General features: G+C 39.9%; 1 protein-coding gene across 1 annotated transcript in view; it reads right to left on the reverse strand.

Moving 5' to 3' along the window:
* Positions 1-1,187: 1,187 nt before the first annotated feature.
* kcnk3a (potassium channel, subfamily K, member 3a) overlaps positions 1,188-19,896 on the reverse strand; it is a 42,651-nt gene continuing 23,942 nt past the window's right edge. The window contains exon 2 of the mRNA XM_078274508.1: positions 1,188-2,524. Within this exon, the coding sequence (XP_078130634.1) occupies positions 1,605-2,524 (920 nt within the window). The 3' untranslated portion in view covers positions 1,188-1,604. The remainder of the gene's footprint in view (positions 2,525-19,896) is intronic.

Raw genomic sequence — 19,896 nt, forward strand, 5'->3', positions numbered from 1 at the left:
AAGTCAATCATTACATTTTGCTGGCTTCTCATATTTATATATATTTATGAATAAGAATGTTCCAGTCGAAAAAAGAAAAGATGAAAATGTGATTGGAAGTATTGTGATATGACTAAAATATTGAGACTGTAATGTAAAACTACAAAAAATAAAAATAAAACAATGACTATGTAAGAAAATGACTAAAACAAGAACAAAAATGAACACTGCATAAAGACCTTAGTTGGCTGAATCAAGTGTGTTTAGGTAGGGCTGGAGCAAAGACCCCCTAAGTGAATGAGGTGCAAACTCTGAGGTCATTTATTAGTGAGGTGTACTGCTATTACTCTCAATCATTACTCAATCAATACAGAGTATTGAGTCAAACATCTCAGAACACAAGAATGAATTAATTAGGGCGTATAATTTACATAACATGTGATGCCATTAAATAAAAAATAAAATAGTGCCCTAATGCAACAGTCTTCCAAGGTGCAGTAGTGAATAAGATATGACTCTCTCTACTATGCACAAAGTCAGCTTACATGTTCCAAGTTAAACTATCAGAATATAGTTGTTCTACAAGAAAACATATGCTGAGTAACAAGCACATAACATTGTTTGATGCACAGGAAGAAACTATGAAAAAGAAATTCATAGTGATGAGGTCTGAATGGGTGGGCAGGGAGGCCTAGTGGTTACAGACACTGTCACAGGTTTGATCTCCACAACAGCTACAAGTGTCCCGTCCTTCAGCAAGACATTTAAGCCAAACCTGCTCGATCATTGTTCACCAATCATTTATTAAATGTCGTCAATATGAGTTTTTTCATGGGAGGAAAAAAAGATGAAACAGACCAGAAAGTTTGGCATGAACCTGCACTTTAGTTACAGACACACAGGAGAAGACACTGAGAATATATATATTTAAATCTTTCACTGTAAAAATAAGCTTTCCCTCAACCCTCAACACCTACAAGTTAAGTGTCCAAATATATACACCTTTCAATTTCACTGCAGTGAGTATAATTCTTACAACCAAAGATTAAGAGTCTTTTTGGAAAAAGTGGATTATTCAATAAAATATTTCTTCATAGCAGGGCATTATATACAATCCCTCTTAAAAACATGTCTCACAGTGTACTTTGTCCCTTTTATATATATATATATATATATATATATATATATATATATATATATATATATATATATATATATATATATATATTAGAACATGAAATTCTGTCTTAAAGAAAATACTGAATTCAATATTATGACATTTAATATTGGAATTCAGAAGTGCACAGAGAGCTGCACACGTGTGTTTTTCTAACAGCAACAGTCTCAGAGTTTGTGTAATGAATGCTTCTCAAACAACCATTAGCATTATTTCTCAGTGACATCAGTTACTATGTTAGTCCTACATGGTTTATGCTGAGATAATGGAAGTTCAATACATGAGTCTGGAGACAGCAGCAGGCTCTTGCCAGAAAGAAGCACACATCAGGAGTACTGCATCTCTTTAGGGCTGGAGATGTGCTCCCCTGATGTCCTCAGATAATCTAGTACCACAGTAGAAGGGCCCTCCTTTGGGACTTGACTTTAAAGCATGAAGTCCTCCAGGTTTAGATGGAGCTTCTGCGTTTCTTGAGTCTTCTGTAGGTGTTAATGCTGTGCAGACCAGTGGAAACTGAGCTGATGCCTGAGTGGCGTTGCATGTTGCACACACAGCCATTAGAGTGCAGGGTGTTGGAAAAAGCCTCTCCATGCTCCATGTAGGTGTCCGAAGTGGAGAGGTCACGTGGGATGATCATGGGTATGGAGTATTGCAGCTTCTCTCTACTCTTGTACCAAAGGCAAGAGCACATGGATTGGAAGTGGAGCACTTCGGAGTAAACGTTACGTAGACCCCGGCTCCCCGACCCACCCCCACTACCTTCAACTGCACTTCCTCCGCCGCACACAGATGGTGTGGAGGAAGAGGATGCCTGGTCTACGGAACAGTGAATGTGTCCACCCGCCTGACCGTTATGAGCGAGGAGAGCCCTCTGCTCAGCATCCCTCTTCTCGTCCTCGGCGTTCATGGTCATGAACCGCAGCACTGCCAAGTTGAGGAAGGCTCCGATCACAGCCAGGCCCGTCAGGATGTAGATGAAGCTAAAGACCACATACTCCGGCTTGTTCTGCAGAGCGTGCTCATTCTGCAGCGCTACATAATCCCCAAAGCCGATGGTGGTGAGCGTGATGAAGCAGTAGTAGTAAGCATGAAAGAAGCTCCATCCCTCAAAGTGTGAGAAGGCCAGCGCCCCCAAGCACAGTGTGCTCATGCAGGATATGAAGCCGATGATCACCATGTTGACCATGGAGACCTCAGTGCGCCTCATGCCAAGGCACTTCTTCAGGCGGTGGAGCAGGTACCGGACAAAGGTGTTGATCCGCTCACCCACGCTCTGGAACATGACCAAGGTGAGCGGGATGCCCAGGACGGCGTAAAGCATGCAGAACACCTTCCCTCCATCTGTGCTGGGGGCTGCATGGCCATATCCTGATGGAAAGAAGGAAAAAAGGAGCAGGGTTACTAGGGCAGAACTAATTAAATCTACACTGCAGAGGACAGGGGTCTGAGAAAAGAAGGCTGGAGGCTGGGAAAGATAGTCAAACCCAGAGTAGACCGATATAAATGATTTGTATTCTTTGAGCAGCACTTCTTATAAATTCAAAGACTCTTCATTTCACAGCAGCAGCATGCAATTGAAGATGAGAATGCACAGCAGTGTAGCGGAAAGGGACATGTATTGATGTTGTGTATGGGAGAGAGAGCCTGAATAATTCATTGACAATTGGTCTATGCAGAGTGACTTCAGCTAATGAGTAGATTTGCACCTAATTAGTCCTTACATTTTCCAGATCAAATAGACAGTCCTTTTATTTTGTAAATCACTCTTTGTCATGCAGTCCTTTGAATCTTTGGATTATCAGAGGCCTACGGCAAAATAAAATAAGTTAACAGTGTGATTTGTGTGTGCGCTTCACTGAGTCTTCTGGACACAGCCCGAAAAACAAGAATCCAAATGGGCCCACAAAACTCAAAGTTAATTAAGCAACTCCATTGCACAGAACATGTCATGTCAAAGTTTAAAGAAGGAGCTTTTCAGTAATTTGTTTGCCATGAAACAGAGAAAAGCTAATAAATCATATAGACATATTGTTGTATAGTCAGTGACTGAAATGGCTGCTTGGAGACTCACTATCAGCCAATTTAAGATACGGCATAACTCATACTGACTGAGTCATTCTGAATGCACTCACATTGTGGAGCTCGTGAATTTCAGGATGGATTTAAAATCCCTTTTCAGGTTCACCTCCATTTCAGGTTAAGCGTCAACCTTTTGTCCCATAACGTCATCCTCTCACTCCTATTGTCCCACAGGATATGGCGCCCTTGCATTCAACATTATTACCCGCTAAGATATATTCCACACCTGGAACCTGTTGCACACGGGAGCTGTGAGATGATGGCCCTGATAACAATGGGATCAGCAAATAGAAAAAGGTTGACCAACAGTTTCAATGTAATTACTCTTGGGGTTGATTTAATTCTTTTGGCTCTGGTTTTATTGTCACACTGATCCGTGCGGTTGAGCCATCTGTCTGTCTGGTGCCAAATCTGTTTAAAGCTTTTCCAGTTGGGCCGCCAAAATGAGAGCCATTACAACTGATGTATCTCTTCGTGGAAGGAAAAACCTGGCCCGCTCCCCGAGCGAAGAGACATTTTGCTTTTTTCAAATCTCATCCCTACAAAAGACATTTATCCCATTTTGTGATGACAGAGAAATTACTGACAAATACTTTACTCTGAATAGTTATTGACCTATTGCAGTCTATTTTACCACAGAGACTTGTTCTCTGGCCAGTTGATGACCTTAAAGATTAAATGTTCCTAATTTGTTCATTTAAATAGATTTTAAACTAGATGATATTTTACACAAGTATGTTAAAATGATGCAACTGTTTTCTCATACAATTGAACTCTCAAAAGTTAGGTCAGATTGGTCGGGTTTGCATTCGTACCTTTATGACATGGAGAGGCAAAACCTGATCATTTGAACCATTTGTATTCAGTTTATTAAATAGTTTTAGCTATTATTTCATTCCTATTTTTCAAATTATTTGCGAAATGCACAATCGTTCCACGTCCCCCTGCTGCAACTGCAGAGTACCCATTTATGTGAATCACTGCTGTCCTATACAATATGTTAAACTCTTACAACATATACCAATACAACAACATGAATCCAGTTCCTTTGGCGTTTAATATAATTGATGACTGGCATGTTTTTTCTCCAGCATATACTGCTAATCAGAAATGCATAAGTCATGGTCAGTCTGCTTCCCCACACTTAAGCTCAGGTCTGTGGATATTTATGTATTGCATTGATCCATCATGAATATATATTAAAATTAGAACTCTATGAAGAAAAATTGCATTATTACTTCCAGAACCCTAAAGCACTGCATCAGAAAATATATTATAATGATATAAATTGCATTTACTTCAACCTTGCACGTAGATAGTTCTGACTATACCTGTGGCTGAATCCAATGGAAATACTGTGTAATATAAAAAACACATTTTCAAGGTCTTCATTTGTTTTCTGTCTTTTGCCTCTCTCATCAGGAAACAAAATTTAAAAATTGTACAAAGTACATGGTTTGCCTCGGCGGGAAGTAAAACAGATGTCTTGTCTTGACTTGTCTGCCAATGGCCCATTCCGATTCGGCCAACGCTGTTTTGTTGTAGCATAGCAACAATTTGAATTATTTCCGGGTCAAAAAAACCACTCCATTGGAGCCCCCAGGAACAGCGCATGTAACGTTATCAGAGATGGTGTCGCTACCTGGTGTGAATCGAGTGCAGATGTGAGTTTAGAGAGAGAAATCTCAATCATTCCCAATCTTGCAGAGACGGAGAGCGTAGGTATATGTAAGGAGATAACATAGGCACAGGCTAATAATTGCTAACTAAAATGCTAGTTAAAATTTGTAATTAAACTTAAACCGCTAATGTAAGTCGAAACTGCCTGCAAGCTTCTCCTGACTGTACGGTAATTTCTCTACTGTGCGACAGTAAGTCGTGTGGTTATGACACATTTGTTAGCCTATTTTTACAAAAACGGCTGCTACGGAGCCATAACGTGAGATACAAGGTAATGGAGCCTTTCATACATTGTTGTGTTTCTTTAGAAATAAACAATGAACAAATAGTCTTTAAACGCTTCAGATGTAAAGTTATTCGCTGTCAAAGTGACGTCAAAATGAATGGCAGTCAATGGAATGCTAATGGCGGGTGAGTGCTAGGTAGCATCAAAATGGCGCCATAGGAGTATAGAGAGTTGTAAATATTTTAGACAATGAACGGGGACTTCTCCATGTATACTTGTTTCTATAGCTATATAGAGAAGCTCATGAGTGGTGTTGCTATGTCAACTTAAACAAACTGTCGCTAGTGCGCATGTCAATCGTGATGTCATTGGCCGAACAATGCGGAAGATCCAGGTATTTTGTATTAATTTTTTGGGGCATTTTTAGGCCTTTATTGACAGGACAGCTGAAGAAATAAAAGGGGAGAGAGAGGGGGAATTGCATGCAGCAAAGGGCCGCAGGTCGGAGTCAAACCCGGGCACACTGTGTTGAGGAGTAAACCTCTATATATGGGCATCCGCTCTACCAACTGAGCTATCCGGGCGCCCGATCCAGGTATTGTTTGAGCTCCATGAGTGCTTCATGCGCCATTGAGCAACTCTCATTGGAATGAACGGGGCTTTGCACTGAATGCTGTATTCTTTTAATACATCCATGAGTGGGGAGGGACAGTTGAAGCATGCACAGATGCTTAACACGATCTGACCCCGGTTAAGGTGTATAGATTCAGGAATACCCCGGTTACTAAGAAGTTCTCTAGGTCTGTTAACCAGGTTATGAGAACTCAGATTGTAACCGGGGTAAGGTGTTTAGATGGCACCTTCCATTTATTTTGTGTTGGCATTCTAAACTCCAGTGGATTTATGAAGACTATGATTAACTGCTCCTCAGATCTCTGCAGGGTAAATCCAGACAGCTAGCTAGACTATCTGTCCAATCTGAGTTTTCTGTTGCACGACTAAAACAACTTTTGAACGTACACATTCCACCAAAACAAGTTCCTTCCCAAGGCTATTTTGCAGCGGCACAGTGGCTCCGTCCGGCGCATAGAGCCGCCCATGACGATTGTGATTGGTTTAAAGAAATGCCAATAAACCAGAGCACGTTTTTCTCCCATCCTGGAATGGACTAGCCAGACCCTCCTCCGCAGCGCTGTGGAGGAAGGTCTGGCAATGCAAGACTAAACATTGGTTAACCCTAGCTACCTTAAAATGGACCATGAGAGTTTTATTAACTATGAATACATTTTAAAAGAGAAATAATGTGTTACTTCTTATTTAAAAGGTTACTCTTGTCTCATTTTATAAAGTATATTGTATGTCAGCGGCTATGAGTAAATAATGTAAATACACTCAAAGAGCAGGACAGTGTGTTCAGGTGAGCACAGAGGCTGAGCTGCAGGCCTGTTAGGAGCTGTCAACAGCAGTGAGCAGCTTATTGAGACACGGAGACGACCAGAGTGACAGTGGTGCTCATCAAAAGCAGATGCAGGACCTGGAGGCGACAAGGCCAGCAGTCCCGCCGGGTGTGAGAGAGTGGAGAGGCCCGCATGACAAGATCACCCTCCCTTGTCCTCCCCCGCTCCCCCACAGCAGTGACAAAGTTATCATGAGACAGGACGTCTCCGTGGGTTGTCCTGGTATGCAGCGGAAAGCCACCAGGGCCATGCGCTCCGTTTACATGGATTACAGTCATTGCCACTGGGAGAGGAAAAAGTGCAGCCTCACCGCTCTAAAAGGTGAAAAAAACAGAGGTACAATTGACATCTGAAGAACCCCACACTCTTGCACAGTCTGAAGCTGAGGCATTAATACTGAGCAGGTTTGGCTGCAACTATTGGCACATATTTCATGGTTAGACAGGGAGAAACACAGAGGAGACATCTGGGAAATTACAGGCTTTAGGTTTTTCCTAAGGAGACAGTAATTCCCTCTAAAATTAGCTCAGTTTCTCAATTTGTAAGGATCGTTGCAAAATATAAAAAGGAGAATCAAAGACTTTACCGCAACCTGGGGCTGATTGTCTCATAACCTAATTTCTATAATTATCATGTGAAAGAAAATATGGAAATTGCATAACATTGAAAGGGTAATAAGAGCTTATAGAAGACTTATTAGGCAAAACTAACAAGCAGCAGAGGCTTGGGCTAATAAATGTCAACAAAACACAGGTGCACCATAATTTAAACTCTCATTCTCATCTTGCTGCTGCCTCTCATTACATAATCATAATTTACAGCCAATCATTTAAAGCCTCTAGCAACAGGCTCATTTAAATGCTTCAAAACAAATCATTTCACAGAAAGGATAACTATTCCCCTATGATATCCTTTGCCATTCTAAAAATACTACCAATACAATTTAATAATATGATATAATAATGATTTAATTTTTTTTTTTATTGATTTAACACATTTTATGCCCTCTAAATCATTTCACAATTTTGAATCCTCTTGTTCATTTTAGCAAAGGGGCGTACAGCTTTATTCAGTGCTGTGCCATATAAACCCTCACTCAGATTTTCTAATTAAATATTGTCTTCCAACACTGCTCATCTGTAGGAATGCAAATAATACCATTGATGCTGGCTGTTGTTTGACCTTTTGGTCCTGGGAGTTTGTCTCCAAAGATGACAGCTCAGTGCATACAGTTCCTTTCTCGTAGTATTTGCTTCTAAAACACATCCCCCACTGCATCCAAAGTCCTCATTATACTGATTAATTAGGCAGCGATAAAACAGGCTTTGGAAATACATCAAAGAATGGCATAATGTGCCTGTCAGGGCTCCGGTTCTCTGTCACTCAATTCAATTTTCATTGATTACCAGGCATAATTTGTTCTTGCCAACATGATGAGGAGCACCTATTCATCAAGCACATCACCTCAACTAATGGGACAGGATTGCGAAAGAGATGGCACATATATCACAGGCTAATTTATCAGGAATTTTTAAAAGAATGAAGAAGCTGTTGAACTCCATCTGTGAGTAAAAAAAAAGATATAACATGCAAGCAAAAAACCTCAAAGGTGAAATTTTAAATGCCAAAAATAAAACATGAAATACAAATATGTGCACACCAGTGGGGCCAGGATTACAAATTACGCAATGAAACATGACATGTTATATACACATACATCTAACAAAAAGTTTCCACAGAGTCTCTGGAGAGGCGACAGGATGTGGATTCGGTAACTGAAATGCTGTTGGCAGCGTTGCACCCTGGAGACCAGCCAGTGCTACGCTGTATAATACACTCATCAGTGTGTGTTTGTGTTTGTGTGTGTGTGTGTGTGTGTGTGTGTGTGTGTGTGTGTGTGTGTGTGTGTGTGTGTGTGTGTGTGTGGGGCAGGGTTTCACTCCAGACAGAGTTAAAGGTGAAAACAGTAGCTGACTAGATACTGTTTTATTTGCGTAGTTGCACAGGTATAATGAACAGATAGCATGTCATGTGTTGATTCCTTTGGGTGCGTATTTGCTGTTATGCATTTGGTCTTTTTTTTAAGGGCTCTTGGTACTGCTTTAAAACAAAATTATTTATTGTATGTAAAGCTTTTTGACAGATATGATTTATCTTTTTAACAATCATTTAAGTGTAAATGTGTCTTTTATTCATCTGCTTTTAACTTATTAACTATTATTATTTTAACAGATTTTAAATCTTTCCAAAGACACCACATATTTTAGAATTATAGGGGAATTTGTATAAATGATGAGCAATTCATATAGAAGATTTCCATTTGATTGAATGCTGCAGCCATTGCAAACCATGGAGTCTCGGGTTTGAATATGCGTCACTAAGTGAACATCATAGAGCTTTAGTTAGGAGCTGGAACAAGCTGATAAACATGTATATGATACTGTAGAGTGTGGAATAACAGGATTTTTCCAACCATAACACCTACTGTTAGTAGAGATGTACCGATACCGGTATCGGCTCCGATACTGCCTAAAACGCTGGTATCGGTATCGGGAAGTACTGGAGTTTATGCACCAATCCGATACCACGTAATAAAGCCCTAAAGAAACAATATGTTAAAGTAGTTTATTTATGTTCTATTTCCGTTATAACTGACTGTCAAACTGGATAATAAAAGAAAGTTCTGTGGCATTCATGTTTCACAAAGAGTTTAACCTGAGCCAGACTGACAACAAAGATAGAAATAATATCACATCATACAGGGATAGTATACAGTTCTTAAAACATAATAAAATATATGACACACTAGTATCGGATCGGTACTCGGTATCGGCCGATACACAAGTTCAGGTATCGGAATTGGTATCGGGAAGCAAAAAATGGTATCAGACCATCTCTAACTGTTAGTCTGGCTATTACCAGACCAAGCTCAATCTTTTAAGATTGAACATTAGTCTGGGGAGTCTGCTCTATCTTAACACACATTAACACAATTGGATAGTCCTTCAACCAATCAGACCAATGATCCAGGTGACGTACTTTGCAGAGTGAGGTAGAGCACAAAAAAAAAAGAAAAAAAAAGCCCGTCGGTAGTAAGGCAAACACATCCTTCTTTTGTAGGAATTGTTCCAGGGCAAGTTTCTGTTCCGTTTTCAGAGAAAACTTGCATTTGAAATCTTTTAAAACAGCAGTGACATCAACGGGTTGCTGCGCTTCGGTGGCCGTCATGTTGAATGTAAACAAAAAGCTGCTTGCCTTCGCTTCTCTATCGCCATCGTGTTAAACCTGCCAATAGCGCGCCAGGGTTTGTGATTGGTTCCAGGGCGAAATCAAATCGCCGGCAGATCGGGCTGGGTTTACCCAGTCTAACCTACTGTAGTAGCAAAATAAGGTCAAAACTGTATGTTTGATTGCTTATATGTTGGATCACAAAATGAATGTATCAATAAAAGAAATTATGATGAAATTGTTTTCTGTGCTGTTGGTTAATAAAAAGCATCTGCTGCTGTTTGTAAAGCTTATTGCTGTAAGGGCATAACTGAAAGTGACTCAGACATTTTGATTAACTCTTGAATTAGCTTCTCTCATCTGGATTATGGCAGTTACATACTGTGAGGACACTGTTTAAAGAGATTTAAGGGGGGCAAATCAAACAAAAAAGTGTAAAAGTAAGCAGGATAAAAGAGGAAACTATGACCTTGAGAAAAAAAACTGATGTTTAACAAATTTGAGAACCAAGACACTCAAATTATAAAATACACACATTCAAGAGGAATTCTGACTGTTTTTGATAGATTAGACACCAGGGTTGAATGACATTTAAAATGTCAAAAAACCCGCTGACAACTTAAATTTGAAATACTGTACAGGCACAAATCCACACGTCAGCATTTAGTTAAAAACTCCTATTGAAGCTGAGGAACTGGAGCAGATGTAATTATTTACAGCTCTACTAAGAGGACATTACTGACAGTATGTATTACTGTAGTGGTCAGTAAACAAATTCCTTCTGCAATGCAGAGGTGTTACACAGAATCACAATATTCAGCCGTATATGGCTAGCCTAGTTCTTCACCGTACAGGTGGCCCGAGCAGCCGTCCCGGTATGACGTCACTCTTATCAGCATTTACACCATCCTCTAAAATGTTGCGCAGATTGGGGAATGTTCTGTACAACTGTGCAAATAAACACAGATCATGTCATCCATTTGGTACAGGCTGTCTTTGAGCAGCAACCCACTCTGCTTCCCAGCATGCCTTCTCCACAGCTGGCTTTCATCTCCAGCTGTGTCTGGCCAAAGATAACATTACACGACCTGACAAAGTGTAACTCTTGTCCACTTGTAACCATCCAGGATTTCCACACATAACACCCAAAAAATGTTACATTAAAAGTCGACTATGATCCCGTATTTCCCACGACTGATGTCCAGTCTCTATCTGAAAGGTGGACCCGCAGACCCCTATTAATTCTCAGTCACAGACACCTCAAACTCCAGATGACCCCGTCATTGTTTATTCAGGCACTCAAACACAAGCTCTGGTCCTCCCGCCTCCCTCCATTACTCAGTCCGGCTTTTGACCCACAAGGCATTGCTGACAGCTGCTGTGTAATGTCTGTGTGTGTGTGTGTGTGTGTGTGTGTGTGTGTGTGTGTGTGTGTGTGTGTGTGTGTGTGTGTGTGTGTGTGTGTGTGTGTGTGTGTGTGTGTGTGTGTGTGTGTGAAAGCAAAGAACTCTAGGACTATGTTTAATTGGGGAAATAAATATCAATATTTAAAGTCAGTTATGAATCTAGAAAAAAAGAAGCATATTTGCCTCATTGATTTTCAATGAGTTATGAATTAAATAGAAAGCCTTTTTGCTGTTTTAATACTTTCAGTGCAGTATTATTCAGTCAGGCAGCAGAGGTGAAAAGCTGAATAGCAACATATGGTATCAGTTAATCAAGTTATTTGTCCTGAAAAAAAAATAAAAATACAATCCACCCCAAGACCTACTTAAGCAAAGTTTGCCCCTATTTGCTTTCAAAGTAACGAGCGATTTGCTTCGCTAGGCATTTTGGGATAGCAGGCGATTTACATGTACAGGACAAAGCGACAAAAACAAAAAGAGAATGGTCAAAGGTTGAAAATGTTTTACTTTATGCAAATGGGAAAAAAACAGTGATGCACTGGTGGACAAGTTCAGACTTTAGCAGGTAGATATAAACATCTATGGGGGAGAAGATTATTATTGCAGCCACTTTTGTACATCCCTTATCTCTAAAATTGCAGGTTTAAACAGGACCGATGGCGCTAAATGTGTTCTTTTTCAGTGAATTTTGCTGCACTAAAATAACATCCTATTACTTTTGTTCTGGCTAACGACAAACATCAGTCATTATTCGCAATGCCATTACAGTTCTTGTCGCAAAAATGTAAACATACAAACTTAGTATTATGTGTTTGAACAAGTGACCAATACTGTCGTTTTTCTGGTGAAGACAGTTTCTATAACCAAATGTAGATAAACAAAGATTTAAACAAGGTATTTTTTTTAGATTGTCATTAACCAAAACAAAGCACGTGATGGATGAACACTATCCTTGGCAGCTTCAGCAAATTTCAAATTTCTTCCCATCAGTCAACGTTGGTTTCTTTTAACCATGACTGTGAAAGCTTATCCTTTGCGGTGTCAAAACACTTACATGTATTATGTTGTACCTATTGTGTTTGGCTACTGTGTGACAAATACAATAAATAATTAATCACAAGAAAAGGAGGGCAGTTACAAACAACATATTTTGTAGTTTAGTGTGGATGCCTTGTTGGATGAATGGTAACATGTGGCAGGTGGTAACTTTCACAATGTGGCACAGTTAAAGTTCATATTGTATAATAGAAAATTTATATAATGATGGTTTTGAAAAACTAAACCAAATTCGGCAGGTCAAGCAGGTTGTCCGCTAATGGCAGGGTTGGGGGTTCAATCCCCGGCTCCACCTGTATATGGCGTGACAGTGTCCTTAAGCCCTGAACCCAACAGCTTTGATCAAGATATTTAAATTTGACCGGGAGTACCTTTAAATTACATTAGACATCAGTCATTTTGGCACTATAAACTGTTTGTAAATTGGCTTTCCAACTTTGATGAGAATATTTGCAGGGATGTACTTTGTTATATTCAGTAGTTATAATCAGGGCCATTTTAGCTTGCTATACTATGGTGGGCTGATAGAAAATAATAGGTGGGCAACTTGGGCGTTCGGTAACCCAGACCACGTAGAGAGCCCCACAAAAACCTGGCAAAACACAGCTGGCAACCAGAGGGTTGTCAGAGTCAAAATCAGATGCAAACTCCTGAGTTCTGTCATTGTGCGCTCAGGCCTCACCAGATTATGGCTGTGTGTTTTTGTATGGGGTGTTTTGTATGGGGAAAATGAATGTACCCATGGGCAGTGCTTAATTTGTAAAGTGGGAGGTCCCGGAGCGCAGAGGGGGGGGGGGCGGATCCGGCGACTCAAAACGGGGGTCGGAGGTAACGGATAAAAAAAAAAAAATGACACTGCCTACGTAGCTTCTCTGACTAAAAAAACCTAAACAACGCTGTGTGTATATCAGGGCAATGAGAACATGCACTGCATCGGTGCAAGATGTAAAAAAATAAAATAAAATACACTGCAACAATCGTTTTCACAAGCAGCAATTATGCATCAGACTATTAAATTAACCAGAAAAACCACCGTGGTCTCCACATTCTTGATCAGCAGAAAAGTTTTTTGCTCGTTTGGGATCCGACTGGCCAGCGTATTTGAAAAAGTTGAGCAAACTTTGTTGTCTTTTTGACATTTTTCCCCTGAGTGAAATGAGGATATTAACAGCAATCTCAACCAGCACAAGCGCGTGTGTCACTTGAAGTGCCTCCCCTCCCTCCCCCCCGTCTTACCCTGAAAATTCACCTCAAAACGCATCGAAAATGCAAACACAAGATTTTTGTGGAACTTCAATGGGGAATAAAGACTAACAAGACAGATAACAACATTGAACACTACACAAACAGTAATTTATTTTTTTCATTTAGGCGATTCATTTTTCATGGTGACGCAGAAGGTGCCAGATCCAATAAAAAAGGTTCCGGATCCAACGTCGGAGGTGCCGGAACATGTTCCGGTGTGTTCCGGCTCGAATTAAGCCCTGCCCATAGGGATTAATGAAGTAGTATTCTTTTCTATTTTATTCTAATTTATAAAGAACAACCTGAAGCAGGGAAATTGGGAGGTTGTAAAGCAGCATTTCTAAGTTTGTGGCTTCCCATTTGAGTCAGTCCTAAAATAAAAAATAAAATCCAGCATCCAGATTTTAACATAATCAACTCAATAACACGCCTTTTCATTGGATGAGCTTAGTTCTGAAATAAAATCTAATCAAGTGAGACTTCTCACCATAGCCAGTATTTAGATGGCAGTCTTATTCAGATCCGTCTATCAGCATTAGGCTTGTTTATAGGCTTAGAAAATAATGATTAAACACACAGTAAGTGTTGTAAGTCGTTTCGGATAAACTAAAGTAAATGAACGAATTAATGTAATGTAATGTAGGTCAAGCTATGAGCTTTCGCTGGCATCAAAGCATTCACAAACTGAGAGAATGTGTAACTTTCAAAAAAAGTCACCGTAATTATATGTTCCACCTCTGAGACACATCTGTGTACGGACAGGTCTGCGCAGTGTGTTTGTGCTTAAACACTATGAGAAGAGGGGGTGAGCTGAAGGCTGCTCCTCACCCAATCAAACGATTTGATTGGGTTGGCAAGACGCACGTTTGGGTGGGCGGAGCTCATAGCCTGCGCCGGGCTTTGCTAGTAAAGATGTCAGCAGTGTCAACTTCGATATTACTCTGTTGTTGCTGTCAGCAGACTGTAAAATAGTAAGAATAATCTCTCTAATCAAACTTTCATTATAAGCCTTGAAAGTGAATGACGAGCTTGTGAATGAGTACAAGGGAGAGAGAGAAAGTACGAGATGTATTCACAAGTGATCTGATGTAACGCCAGAGGAGACAGCACATTGGCAAAGCGTCTGTCTGAGTTCATGTTAACTCGGTTACCCCTGTGTGGGCTCCACATTGGGCCTGGGAGCATAGGCTCTCGTCCAGCTCACAGCTGAGTCTCAAATGTTAAAGTATCACAAGCCTGATAACAAAGCGACCAGCAGTTAGATAAGAGAGCTGTGACTCTGCTCCTTGAAATGAATGGGTTGCAGAAAACCCTCTCATCGCCACGCAATACACCCACAACATTCATGTTTTCTGTAGAAGCAGTTCCATCAAAAGCACCAGTCTGTGTCTGTCCGACCATCCTAGTCTTATGTTTTGCTTTCACTGTGAAAAAAAAAAAATCAGGGTCTATTTCCAAAAGTACTCCTTAGGTTCCTTTTTAGGGGATATGAGAGGAAACCTTGGCATGCCTCAGTTTTCCATGAGGTCAGTAAGCAAGGCATTCCAAGCAAGTGTGAGATCTCTGGGAGGGTTAGCTAATTAAATTAATCAGGTGATTTATGTACCTGAAACACAGTTGATATGGACTTGTTTTAAAACTCACAACACAGCTGGACTAAAATGGGGTTCACATACACAGATACTGTACACAACGGGGAAGCAGGGGCAGGAGGAGGAAGAGGAGGAGGAGGGAAGGGTAGGAGAGGACAGGAGGGATGAAATATGAACGGAAATAAAGCAAGATGAAAGGATAAGAAATAAAGCTGAAGGAAAACAGAATTTAAATACATAACTCACTCACTGGTGCAAGTTTATAGAAAGATCCATTAAAGAAGGCACATTTAAAGCTTTAAAACTCAATTTAGATGGTAGGAAGTCTTTAATTTGTAGTCATTGCTAATGTAGGATCTGCGATTTCTTTCCAGGCATTAGGAGGTCAACTCAAATAACAGATGTATCGGTTTCAAGTGCTCCATTTGGGCTATCTGCTTTAAAAGTGTGCCTGTGTGGGCACGAAGAGAGAAAGAGTGAAGAGAAAGTAAGAACATGTTGTGTAATATGATACTGGAATCTTTAGAGAAAAAATGCTAAAACCCTGTGTTCAACAGCTGGCAGGAGTGCAAAATACTTTCCTTTGACTGCCAAGAATGATAACAAATTATGTCAAAACAAGCAGAGACACAAAATAATGACGTGAATGCTGAGCCAGTGTGCCCTATTATTTGACCACCATCTCCATAATGAGCCTAGACCAGAGATTCCCAACCACGTGTAAACAAATAAACTGGGGGGATAAACAGTCACTTTAATTGTATCATGATGGTATTTTTCTTTAGACATCTTCAAAGTGAATGTTTAGGCTATTCCTTCAGATTTTCAGTAGTACTTTTCGGGCACTTTCATTGACATGAATGACTTAGCTCTTTTGACTTTGATACAAGAAATGCAAATTTAAGTTTTCATTCTTCACTGCAAAGCGACTTTGAGTACCTAGAAATGCACTATATAAATGTGATGCATTATTAATATTATTTCTATTTTTTATTTCTATTTTTTATTATTATCATCATCATCAATAACAGTGACTTCACGCAGAGCCTCAGGCTTAGGGGCCCCCTGAGCACCTGGGCCCAGTAGGCCTGCTCAGTAATCCACCCATGGACAAATGGTTAGTTGGCTAAAAGTAATAGAACATGGTTGAAATAAATAGCAAGTATCGAAATAGCTACATCAGCTAAATATAATGGATTAATAGCTAACCACAAATATTGAATAAACCGTTCAAATAGCTATTTCAAAGTATGGAAGTACTGGTAAAATAAAGCGAGAAATAATTAATAAATAGTTAGCTAAAAGTAACGTTAAGGGATAAATGGTTGAGATAGATAAAAGTACATCTCAAGTATATAAACGGTTTAAATGGGTAAAGAGTTGAAGTGGTTAGCCAACAGCAATGGATAAACAGTAATAGCTAAAAGCTAGGCAGTAGCATAGTACCAATGCAAACTTGACAAAACTGAGCTTAATATTGAGAGTTCAGTTGTTGAAACAATATATAATTGATAACGTTGAATATCATTCAGTTTAAAGTCAATTCAAAAGAACAAATTAGGGACACGTGTTGAGGAAGGAGTTTATCTGACGGGGCTGCGGGGGAAGTTGGGAAGCACTTGCCTAGACTACAGTGGGAATAATTAGTCACAGATGTCACTGCTGATGATGGTGGTGAGGATGACGAGGATAATTTTATGTGGAATATAAAAAGAGCAGAGACACACTTACATCTAGGCTAGGAACTGGGCCAAGTGTGAATCAGGAGACGATTGCTAAAATTCACACACTATTAACAGCCTTTGATCCAATTGCACTCCAAACAAGTGTTTTGTATGCACACGCATGTGATGGTAAACAGCTGATATTGTTGAGCATGAACAACATTTTATGGTTGTTGATCCTGACACACTGGAGGGGGGGGTCTCTGCAGTCCATTATATGAGAAATTGCATGTAAAAATAGTCCAGCTTGGTGTCAGAAAAAGAACAAAACTTATATGACAAGGCTGCTATAATTTGACATGGTTACTTCGCGCCCTGCCTTGGTGATTTCTGGTAATGTGGACTGCAGCCGGGTAATGTTTTATTCAGTTGAATGCTCTTTTTAAAAATAGCTGCTGCTTGTCTTGCTTTCTCTATTTCTTTTCCCTCACCCACATTTATTTTCCTTCCAGTTCTGACTTCTCTCTCTATATATTTCTATGTCCCATCAGTCTCTAACTCAAAGACATATTCTCTTTCTTTGCAGCCTCTGCAGCACAGTCACCTATCCGTCACCTGATTCCTTTTATATTTATGCATACATGCTCTGGCCCCCGTTCAGCTGCTCTAGGGAACAGATGCTGTTCTAAACTGACATGTGCTGGTGAAAGGGGAGGCACCACAGATCAGTTTACACAGCAAAAAGAAAGACAATATAGAAAACCCTGGATTAAATAAGAACAAAAGTAGGCACAGTGATAAGTGCCTGGTTACACAAAGAATTTGAATTTAAAAATGCGACCAGAAATTACATTATATGTACATATTGCAGTGTCCTGTATATCCTTGTCATTCATATGTTGTTGTTTTTGACTTGAGCCCATACAGTTAACCAGCCCAATTGACAAATAACAAGAAACTACAGTACAGCAAATATAAGTTTGAGAAAATGTAGAAACTTTGTATGTTACATGATTTGTCCAACGAAAGAGAAATGTCTGTTTCAACTGTATAATGTCCCACTCGGCACTTAAATAAACCACGGTCGCCCGCATAGCTCAGTTGGTAGAGCGTGTGCCCATATATAGAGGTTTACTCCTCAACGCAGCAGGCCCGGGTTCGACTTCGACCTGCGGCCCTTTGCTGCATGTCATTCCCCCTCTCTCTCCTCTTTCATTTCTTCAGCTGTCCTGTCAATAAACCACAAGCTGAGCTTTAGAGGTGCTGGTAGTTTTTGTTACTGTAGGGCAGAGCCAGACTAGCCCAAGCTTCCAGTATTAATGCTAAGCTAAGCTAAGCTAACAGTCTCCAAACGGTAGTTTCAAATTTAGACATGAGTGTTATCACCCGTAATGTCAGGAAATGTCTAGCAAAAATTTCAGACTTTTTTTGCCATGACTTTCTAACAGTACTGTTTGAAACTTGGCTAACTAGCTCACACCGAAGGAAGGTCCCATGTTATAATGAAAACTGTTGACATTTTTTAGATTTGAGGTGTATTTTTTGTGCAATATGGTGAATAGTTTTGTTTTTACAAAAGGCATCGTGTTCCAACTTGTTAATAGCTGATACACTAAATGTAAGAAACTGTAACCACGACATATTTTAAATAAAAATATATTTTACTAAAGCCAAGCACATGTGAATAAGGAACTCGTAGGAAACCCTTTTAACCCTTTTTCAGCACCGTTCAAGTCCCGGATCAATTGAAATAATTTATTTATGTTTTTTTTAAACTTTGAAATGTGTGGAGTCGAGTCAGAAATGGTTAGTTACAGAAAAGGAGGCTGATATTAAACTCGCACTGAAGATACACACAAACAAACCCATATGGCGCACACACACACACACACACACACACACGACAATTGCTTTCTACTGGAGACATGAGTGCCCATCAACGTCCTGGTGGAGCTGTCTGACTGGGCTCGTTGCCACATTGTAAAGCTATCATATGTCATGCAATGTGATGCATGAGGCTAATGCTTGCACCTGGCTTAATGACCAAATGCAATTAAATCAAGTAATTGATCTTATTAGGGTGTTATATGAACCCCCTAACACTGGCTGCTGCTCCTGTTCCTTCTCTGTACTGTCTGCTGTTTTTCTGATTATTTTATTGTTCTGCTGCAACACTGACAACATAGCAAACAACAAAAGCTATTTGACTTAATGCTGTTTAAAAAGAGAGCCTAAACTATCTTTCACAACATGGACTCAATGCTGATTGAAAAGGAGACACAAGGAGGCTTCAATAGCAACACTTTAAGTGCAACATAACTTTTTAGAAGCTTTTGCTCAATTTCCTCAAACTTGCATGCACTCTTTAAGTAAAGTCTTATAATGGTAAGAGGTAAATACACTGCCAGTTGCTCACAGACTTTTGTGTATCTGTAAGCAGAGAGTGAGGCTGTGTTTCCTTAGGGTTTCAACAGGCCCTCGTTCGCTTCCCTTAAGCACTTTCCCTTGGGGAATCCCCGCCACCATCTTAAGTTTCATTCCATTTCGTTCCATTTGTCTGAAAACCTGAAGTAAACTTGGTGAGATCGACCCTCGGTGGGCTGAGGGAGCGAGTGAACAACGATGGTTACTCCAGAGGTGGCTATCACCCACAATGCATTGCAGTTTTGGATTTGGTGCAAGAAAATACAGCCATGGTTAGGTGGCAGTGATGTACAACCGCTAAAACTCCTGTTGCTGACCACCAAAGAAGAAGAATAAATTGAATACATTTAAACTTTTGTTTACTAAAACATGTAATATAACTGTCAGTTAATATGCACTTTATACTTTTTATTTACTAGGTGTATGTGCAATTTCCAACATTATCTGTAAATGCATGGAAGAAATTCTGTTTTTGCGAGATATAGCCTAAGCATTAATATGATTAATCATGGTACAGATCAAAAACTTTCTTAATCCGAAACTCACGCAGCTGATTACCAAGCCTCATTAAAATGAGTCTGCACGTATTGATGACATGTAAAAAGCAGTAATACCTTTTATAAATAATATTTGTATAGCGCCTTTCATACAAGAAATACTTTACAATAAGGAAATTTCATGAC

This window comes from Sander vitreus, chromosome 18 (assembly GCF_031162955.1).
Source record: "Sander vitreus isolate 19-12246 chromosome 18, sanVit1, whole genome shotgun sequence".
Lineage (NCBI taxonomy): Eukaryota > Metazoa > Chordata > Actinopteri > Perciformes > Percidae > Sander > Sander vitreus.